Source organism: Pocillopora damicornis, chromosome 5 (genome assembly GCF_964200805.1).
Source record: "Pocillopora damicornis chromosome 5, jaPocDami1.2, whole genome shotgun sequence".
NCBI lineage: Eukaryota > Metazoa > Cnidaria > Anthozoa > Scleractinia > Pocilloporidae > Pocillopora > Pocillopora damicornis.
The window spans coordinates 6,311,294-6,321,105 of NC_142674.1; the positions used below are offsets into that span (position 1 = coordinate 6,311,294).

At 39.9% G+C, this 9,812-nt stretch overlaps 1 protein-coding gene across 1 annotated transcript; it reads left to right on the forward strand.

The window, feature by feature from the left end:
* Positions 1–9,656, forward strand: LOC113682996 (uncharacterized). The gene is made up of 9 exons (XM_027200198.2): positions 1–127; positions 547–642; positions 1,440–1,499; positions 2,228–2,272; positions 3,062–3,139; positions 3,517–3,585; positions 4,586–4,654; positions 5,299–5,367; positions 5,797–9,656. Exons 2-9 carry the CDS (start codon positions 576–578, stop codon positions 8,787–8,789), a joined length of 3,450 nt encoding a protein of 1,149 aa, XP_027055999.2. The 5' UTR covers positions 1–127; positions 547–575; the 3' UTR covers positions 8,790–9,656.
* The last annotated feature ends 156 nt before the right edge of the window (positions 9,657–9,812 follow it).

Consider the following 9,812-nt stretch of genomic DNA (forward strand, 5'->3'; position numbering starts at 1 on the left):
AATGCACCTCAAATCCCATAAAAAGGTTGTTAATTTTCTTTCTTGACCATAAGTTGCTCAGCTTTGTTTGAGCTACTTCGGAGAATTCGAGAGACTTCCATAGTCTTGTGACGAGTCGGTTGTGCAAGTAAGTTTACTCATTTTTCTGTACGGTGCATTCTCCCTTTTTTCTAATGAGATAGGAAGAGCTGAAGCAGATTTTTTGAAATGAGGTAATTTAACAAAGAGATTGTTTTTTCTGGGCGAAAATAACTGCTCTTAAAATGCACAACAGTTGAAATCGCACTAACATTCAAGGCACGCCTTTTGCTTCGTGGATCTTTATTCAAAGCCTGTACCAACCTAAGATTCTCTAAATGGACTCTTTTGCACAATAGTCGGTCTTGAGAGAAAAAAAAATATTCTCAGCTTTTTGACTTACAACTTGGGGAGGGGTGAGTGGATACTATCACGCCCACCTTTATCATTTTCAACGCTACCACAACTAGAATCTCTTATCCAGACGAGATTGCGCAAGTACAACGGCATCTTCTTGTTTTCTTTTAGATATCCAAGACAGTCAAACAGAGAAATCAATGAAGATCTCTGTAGTTTTTGTCTTTGCCTTCGTGGCTGTGTGTGTTCTTGAATGCTGTGTTTCAGGTACGAAATTAATCATTTTTATGTATAATAAGCTGGATGAATTCGCATCTTGATTGGTTCTCGGTGACTTATGTTCTATGGCGTCACCATGTAAAACATTTTGCTTTTTTATTCTTTATAAAACAAATAAATTCCATGTTGCCGAGGGTCTGTTCAGTTATAGATAACAGGAGACTTCGAAATAAGGCAAAAAAATTCAGTGGCACACTTGGCTGCGCCTCGTATCCCACTCTTTTGTTCTTACTCCATTTGACGTCATCTGCGGTCGGCAGTTAAACAAACCTATGACAGCCAGGAATCTATTTGTTCAATTTATTCATAAGCGTATTTTCAAACGGTCTGGTTATCTTGGTTTGAAAGGGGACGAAGGGAGCTCAATAACATCTATTAACTGCTTTCATTTGAATTAAGAGTGAACGTTACTGGTCTGTTTGTTTTCGCATGAGGTCTGGAACAAACTGTGTGTGACTTTAGGGTTGAAAATCTTCGGAAAATGTTCAGAGCTATTGTTCGAAAAAGTTTCCTAAACTTGTTAGACTTTCCGACAGTCACAAGCCCTCGAGATACTCACCTCAGAACTCAACCAAAATGAGCGCAACGACGCAAACTAATTCCCCTCCCTGCTTCCCCCACCCCCTCTCCCCAGGCGATAAATAATGACTTGTTCCTAAAAGAATGAACTCTTTACAAGAGTTAGAGCTTGGTTTGGGGTCTAGTTTTTATCAATAAATCTTATCCAAATGTTTTAGCTCATGACGGGGTTCATCTTATTTATTTCGTTCTTACATTGTTTCCAGCCGCACACTTCAAGCCTAAGATAGATCCAAGAGATGCTGACCACAACAGACGATTTATACGTAAGTTATATTTTAAAATTTTTTTCACTCGTGTTCGTTTTCATGTTCCTCGTTTAAGCCCAAAGGTTGCCACTGGAATTCATTGCAGATTATCTGGCGTGACAAAGATCAGATTGCTAGGTTTGAGAAGCTCTAACTATGACACTCGAAATTCACACTCCCTTAATATGAATAATATCTCGCCTCCTAGATAAAAAAAAAACAAAAATTAATGCAATTGAAGCCTCTTACAGTAATTTCCCACAAAGTTTCGAAATGAATGCTTGTAGATTGAAATTATAATTGTTCTGAAACACAAACTTGAATAAAGCGCAGTTTGCAATTTTGTTTCAAGTCCCTGATTAGTGTAGAGCTGAAATTATTGAAAGGATATATTCTCTCTTCAGCTGGCTAAACATGGGAAAGATGATTTCAATATTTTTGTTCTTGTTGAGCACATACACTATCCTTTAAAAAGATATAAAGGTTACGGTGAATTCTTTTAGCCGTTTACTCGCCTGTTAAGGTTTTTTTTCTAATATTTATTTCACTCGCTTAACAAAAGGCTATGAGGCATAATACGCATACAAAATTAAAACTGTTCCATTGGAAACAATCTCCTGCCTCGTGTCGATGGAAAGAAATATTTCGTTTTTCTTTTGTTGAGAATTCCTCGGTCTTCCTATTACAAAACATTGCTTTTAATTCTGTCTACAAGCTGATTAAAAGTTATTTTTCTTCGTTTTTAGTTGGCGCAGACCCAAGAGAGGAGGACCACATCAAAGAACATAAGGGTAAGTTAACTTGATCTCATTGGTGATCACATGGGGGAGGGGGGACGGGGAGGTCACAGCCTCCCTCCTTCGGTACAACGTTGTCCCGCCTCTCGACTCCCAACCTTCATTGTCTTCATTGAATTTCTCCCATCGCCAGGTTAATAAAAAGGATCTGAGACCTGAGTTTCACTTGCAAGCTAAGGCAAAACGTATCTCTCTTGAACATTCTCTGGCCATGCATTTTTTTAAGGGGGGAGGGGAGGGAAGATAATTTGCTCAAGATAAATATTATTACCGACCAGCTTTTTTTTTGTTTTTTTTTCCATTAAGTTTTCGCGAACCTGTTTATCACTTCTGACATCTCACTATAGACATGAAAGTAGGTTCACTCAAATCACTTAATCTCCTTGGTGATCATGTAAGACCAAGAGATCACAAATTGTTTGCAATTTCTTGATAGGACCATACACAGTAAATTATTTATCGATATTCGAAAAAACTCGTTTTAGATTATCTCTTCTCTGAGGCTCATCATTGAATCTCAATTTTTAACTGGAATGGCTACAATCTCAACCAAGATACACAAATATACAACAAGAATGAAGGATGACTTAAGCTTGACCCTAACAAGGCCATAGTGCATGTGGAAATATTGTCAAAAACATGGTATAGCCAAATGCTTCTTTGTTGAGAATATCTGTAGATTTAAGAAAAAAAGATATAACAATTTAGTGGCAACTTGACCTCCAAAGAAACTTGTAAGGAAGTTTTGGAAGAAACTCATAGGCCTTTATTTTTTCCGTGCAGATTTCGCGCGTGAGCCTGGGAAAGATGCCTACGAGGATGAAGAGTATGGAGTAGTGAAAGAGATCGAGGAACCATTTGGTAAGTCTACTTCCAAAGAGAGAAAGCTTGGGGCGACAGCGGGCGCGCATAGGCTTATGGGATAATCATGAATGCGGAGCTATAAATCAGAAGGTCGCCTAAGGTGGCATAAATGCGCACGCGCCACTCTAGATTCAGGTTGTATCTCTTTCCTTAAGTGGTTAATTAGTTGTGTTTTGCAAGCATCCAGGACTACATAGATCACAGGATACAGTTGCTTACTCCTAAATTTCTTTTGCCTTTACTTTTCTATACTTTGGAAGGAAGTAATTTAGCATTGCTTTCGTTGCTTGTGGTGGTCCGGCTGTTTGTTATCATTTATGTCATTCTACTGAATCTTTTGGTCAGATACATTTGAATTTTCTTTTTCTCCTCAGACATACCCTTAGAAGATTTCGAAAATTCAAGGGAATCTCCCAAGCATAATTTCCAAATTTCCGACAAAGGTAAGTTGATTATCAAGCCAGACATTTCGTACACAAAAAATATCAAAGATCCTGAAGCGGGCGCGAAAATCGCCTCTCACGAGTTGAAGTTAGAAAATATTGACAACAAAAGATGCTCTGTGAGATAATTGACGTCAGCGCATGAGTCCAGGAATTTAGGTAATGTCAGGAGTTCTCTTCCTATATGTTATCATAAGATTGGTACATGCAAACATTTTCCCTTAAAACGCTCTTTTTCGGGCAAGAGCTCTCGCACAATTTTTTCAATAATATAATCCTTGTTTCAGACATCCTGTATGCAAGTTGCTGAGTAGGGAAATAACACAAAATGGAGAATACGCATTTTGTTTACCATTACGCCTGAGCGTTTGTTTTCCTTTTTTAAACTTTCGATATTTGGGCATCACGTTTTTTTTTCTTTTCAAGTCGAAGAAAATCATGGCCCAAAGCATCAACTGTTGATACGAAATACCCAAGTCACCCCTATCAGTGCTCGGATGCTCCTGTAATTTGGTTTTGTGGCCTAAGGACCGAGTAACACTAAGAAAAGTATCACATTAGCTCCATTTAAACTCGTTCAGGAGTGATTTAGGTTAAGAAGAATGACTACTTCTACTAAAACGAGAGGCAAAAGTCTTGGCACACTCGACTTTTTGTCGAATTTTTTTATCCATATATGTATCTCCCTCTCTTCCCCCATTTCACTTTTGCCTGCGGTTACAAAATAGGACTTTTAAGTAACGTATTGGAGATGAACTATAAGATTTCTTTTTATCATATTGAGTGGAGGGTTGTCGACCACTTTAGTAAGGGAAAGCGTGCCAACTGTTTTTGCCACTTGTTGTAGGTATTGGATTTTTCAATGCGAATCTAGCTGGTAAATTGCCCCATCATCATCTAGTTCGAAGTCTTTTTTATTTTTATCTTTTCTCATACTCACTGTGTATGAATTCCATCTTCTTTATTGAAGATCCTCACACATAATTAACTCTCTCCTCAGACGAAACCAAAGAAGCTTTCGAGAACTTAAGAGTATTTCCCGATTTGGATTCTCAGACTCCTAAAGAAAGTGAGTAGATTCCTTAGCAGAAAATCCACTTGTCAGTGACTAACCACCGACATTAACTGTCTCAGGGATAATAGAATACGTACGAAATGAAAGATGACTCCTAAATAGACACGGTTGTGTAAAACAGAAGTCACGAACGCTGCCTTTTTTCCCACACTCAAAAGTTTCGCAAAGGACTCTTCGTGACGAAAGATTAGAACAATTTGGACATGAGTTGGTGGGTTGAGTTTTCCCAATTCAGCACCACTCAAACCGTTCTGGCTGAAATAGTCGCAGCGTTTTAAGCCAGGTTATAAGCTGTTTGACATGGCTCATCAAACAAATCACTCGAAAATAGTTTGTGCCAAGTAGCACGCCAAGAAGAACCAACCAGCCAAACTAAGTGAAATTGCATGATGCCAGTTGGTTGCGACTTTAAACTGACACAAAGTCATAGGTCCCCTTAACTTCCAAATGTTTGAACTTCCTCTTTTTCCACTTACTCGCACTCCTCATCTGTCCAAAAATAGATGGGAGGTATGACTCAATATATCCCTATTACTTACCGAGTATTCATTGAGGTACAGCTAACAGTTATAGCTTTCTGCCACCACTTCGATACTTCAAAGTCAACTCTATTTTTTCAATTTATTCTTTCTATTTAGACGGGCTGAACGAGTTACGAAGCAAGCCAGGGAATCCTCACGAGGACCATTTCATGCCTCTTGAGCCAGGTAAAGTGACATTTTTACCTTCCTCACACATTTCCTGTTCCCTATCCCCAACTTTTGACATCGCATGTGTAGATTTGAAAGAAGAGCGCTTTATATTCTCCAAATCTGGAGTGTGAAAGTAGCATGATTTTCGGCACTCTGATAGCCCTGAAAGACAGGATGTTAGCCATGACCGAGAGGCTGCAGGTTCATTCCTTGTTGGAAACTTTCGAGGATGGAAACATAGAGGCCCGGCGTAAAACTTGCAGTTTGGATGCATGCGTAACAATGAACATGCAATTTGATGATTTGAAAAATATGTTTCTAGTTAAGAGACTCGCTTAAGCAGACATCGAGCAAAAGGCTCAATCAGTTTTTTGGCAAGAAGTTTGAAACCAAACATCTAAGTGATTGCTCGTTTGACATCGCAACAAAATTTATTTTTCATAGGATACATCACTTTTGTAAAAGTCGTGGCATTGATGGGTAACCAACCGCTCTATGACTCGGAAGGTCTATTTCCTAAAGGGAATCTACTACTTAAGATCGTTCTGAGTAATGGCAAAGTATATCAAGCGGAGCTGAATGGAAGTAAATACCAAGGTCACCAACACGAAGAAGACTTAAACACCGGAAGTGATTTTAAGCCGCCACTCATCTGCACTCGTGAAGAAATAAGAAAAGTTCATCTCACCGCTCAAGGAAATAATAGATGGTACGTTGCTTCGATCGATACCTACACCGCGGGATCGCATAAAACCTTCACTAAGCTGACCAATGATCCAGGCTTCAGTATGTGGGTGGACGGCAATGAAGAACATCATTACCCATACCACGCCAAAGAGCACCTCCTCACCTATGCTGTCGCAGGATCCTGTATCACGTACATACGCGTTGAGGCAAGGACGAAGGAAGGCATGAAAGGAGATGGTTACTCAAAAATGGATAGAAAGAGCTACTTCATTATCCTTGTTCTAACGCAGGACCAAAATCTTCGGGCAGAACTTGTAGGATATGAGTTACGAAGCCAATCCTCTGTGCTAGAGCTGAACTTCGTTAGCCGATTTCAAACCAAAAGGTGCGTTCCGATATCCGAAATTAAGGAAGTACGCCTACAAACTCATCATCAAGGAAATGAAAATTGGTACATATCATCCATTCAAACTTCTGCTAAGACTGGTGAGGAGCAGTACATGGATTTGACAAGTGATCCACACCTTAACAAGTGGTTTAGAGAGAACGATTCGAAAGAAATCAAACTGAAATGGATACATCTAGAGACCCTTACCTGTGAATACGGAAACCCAACGTGCGAATGCATGGAACACGCAGAAATTTGTGAATTTAATCTTGAAATTGACGAAATTCAAACCTTCACCAGCTATCAAAAGTTATCAGAGGATGAACCTACAGGATTAGCTGTGCGCGGAACCGAGGGAGTGAGCTATTATTTCGATGAAAACGGAATACCTTTGCCACTGCAGTTTAATAGAATATGTTCAACATTTGACCCAGACGAATGCACTTATCCCCAGTATGTAGATGGTAAATCTTACCGTATGGTAATAGCGGTCAATGGACAAGTTCCTGCACCTACCTTAATAGTTTATGAAGGGCAAAAGGTTATTATTCATGTTCACAACAATCTCACTACTGAAGGTATTTCAATTCACTGGCATGGAATGCATCAGAGAGGAACACCTTGGATGGATGGTGTTGGCCAAGTCACTCAATGTCCGATAGGACCATCATCAAGCTTTTCATACGAGTACATTGCTAGTCCTTCTGGAACGTTTTGGTACCACTCCCACAGTGGTGCACAGAGAACAGATGGCTTCTATGGTGCACTTGTAGTGAAAGAAAAAAAATCAAGGTTGAACGATATAAGAACAGAACTGAACGCTGAATTTCAAGATCGTCCAGATCAACACACCTTAACGCTTCTAGACTGGCAAGTGGAGGCATCTTTAGACCTGTTCACTCAGAACCAAGCAGGCTTGGGCTTTTATCCAGACAAGCCGCATGGCGAAGTACCTACTCCATCTGATCAACGGTATAATGGTACTCGTAGTTTTGACAATGGCGGGGCTGGACCTATCCCGTACTTCTCTGGAATCATAAATGGAAAAGGCAGACATGTCGATGTTCCATACAACAAAACCAGACTGAGTATATTCACTGTTAAGTGCGGAGAGTTATATCGCTTTCGGCTTGTAGGAGCCCAAGCGCTTTATTCCTACACCTTTTCCATTGATGGCCATAAACTGACTGTGGTCGGCACTGACGGCTATTGGATTGAACCCGAAAAAGAGGTTGATTTTATCATGATCCATCCCGGAGAGAGATACGACTTTCTACTCGATGCAAAAGAGGGAATAAAAGACTACTGGATTCGTGCCGAGACTATGGAGATTGATCAAAGTGGCCAAGGGCCGCCTTACAAGTCACTAGGACATGTGGCAGAAGCTATTTTGCACTACAAACGGCGTGAAGATTCGCCTGATCCAGATGTCAATGTGCCGTCGCATAGATATGAAGAAATCAAAAACAATTCTCCTCTCAGAGTGTGCACCCAGAAGAATCCATGCAAAGCAGTGAACTGTCCATTTAAAAACTTTCATTCTTCATACAACATTACCTGTACTAATGTAGACGAGCTGCGTTTACTTGAGCCAACTCCACCTGGGGAACTTCCAAATGCAAACCCTAACAGCCAATGCCGAAATTGCACACATTTCATCAACTTTAATTTTGAAGGTGAATCTCAAACTAGTTCAGTGAACGGGCGCAATTTTATACTTCCTTCCTTTCCACCCCAAACCCAATATAACGATTTTCAAGAAAAAGACACCATCTGTAACCTTACGGCTGACTGCAATCCATCGACACTCGAGTGCTCATGTGTGCATGTGATAGACATTCCATATAACGAAACTGTTCAAATGGTGTTTTCATCAATTGGTGCTTCTCCTAGTGCTCATCCAATTCATCTCCATGGCCATACGTTTCATGTAGTTGCCGTCGGATATCCAGAGTATAACGATACTACTGGTTATGTTAAAAAACCCAACAGTGATATATCCTGCGCTGATGTTAACTGCACTGAAGAAGGGTGTATAAAGGAAAGTTGTACCAGACCAAGCTGGAAGACGGAGCCAATGAATTTTACCATCAATCACCGCACGATCAGAAAGGACACAGTAATGGTCCCTGCTGGCGGCTACGTTGTTATCAATTTTCTTTCTGATAATCCAGGCCAGTGGTTTCTTCACTGTCACAAAGAATTGCACCAACTTGAGGGAATGGCACTTATTGTCAATGAGGCTTTGGAGGAGCAGCCCAAGCCACCCGACGGCCTGAACAAGTGTGGAGACGTTGAGTTGAGTTATGATGAGATCGGTTCGGGGGAAGAACCGACTGTCAATGAAGATTTCGAGGAGTAACGCAACTTGCAATTGAAAGCACCTGATGGCATGAGCAAGTGTGAAGACTTAATTGCCAATCACGAAGCTAATGCTCGAAAAACTATTTGAAAAAGGATAGGTCCCGACATTCTTAGAAGCTATTAACCTCAACAAAACTACTACTTGAAAACATTCGGTAACAATGTGCGTGCTAAGATCCAGAATTAAGTATTTTACATTAGAGTGGGCCAAATCGAATACTCGGTAACAAGTGAGAAGTGCTTTTTGTATTCTTAGGCTTTACAGGATTGTTTCATAACTTCATAAATCAACAACTCAGTTATACGCACATTTTTTGAGATTAAAATTGAGCATGTTAGACTAGTGTGAAACAAATGTGGGACTAATACTAGACTAGACAAGTGTGGCATAATTTGTAAGATGTTTTTTTTGTTTATATAGCCTTCGCTGAGTTATTACAACATTTTCTCTATGAGTATTATATCACCGACGTGATTTTTTGTGGATCTTTTAAGATCCAGAATTAAGTATTTTACACTGGAGTGAGTCAATTTGAGAACCCAGTGACAGTAGAATTTGTTTGCACCTGTGAACTTTCTTGTAGTTTTTTTATTTTTTCTTATCACCTCGTTACAGCGACGATTTCTATCACAGGAGGCTCGTAATGATTTAAGCGTCTGTAAAACTATAGCATATGCTGTATGATCAAAGACAAATCATTCAGAAAGGTTAAATTCAGAGATACTCCGACACTTAATCAGTCATCAGGTTTTAGTACAAATTAATTTTTTTTTAGTTTTCAACGAAGAAAACTTTTTTAAGAAGGTCATATGCAACGTATGACGAACTGGGAAAATACTCACTGTAATAAATTTGTTTGATTGATTGATTTCAACTATTTGGGATGACGGAAGAAACAGAAACTTACTAATGGCCCCACCCTCCCCTTCCCTTCTCCTTTGGCCACACCCTCTCCTTCCCCCTCCCCCTCCTCCCACCATTATTCGGAGGTCCGGTGCAAAATTAAAAGGAAAAAAAAGA

Excerpts from the sequence above, each read along its gene's own strand:
- LOC113682996 (XM_027200198.2), top strand. The coding sequence starts at position 576 with ATGAAGATCTCTGTAGTTTTTGTCTTTGCCTTCGTGGCTGTGTGTGTT. Across the intron at positions 1,500-2,227 it reads CCACAACAGACGATTTATAC|TTGGCGCAGACCCAAGAGAG; the intron begins GTAAGTTATATT and ends CTTCGTTTTTAG. Across the intron at positions 2,273-3,061 it reads CCACATCAAAGAACATAAGG|ATTTCGCGCGTGAGCCTGGG; the intron begins GTAAGTTAACTT and ends TTTTCCGTGCAG.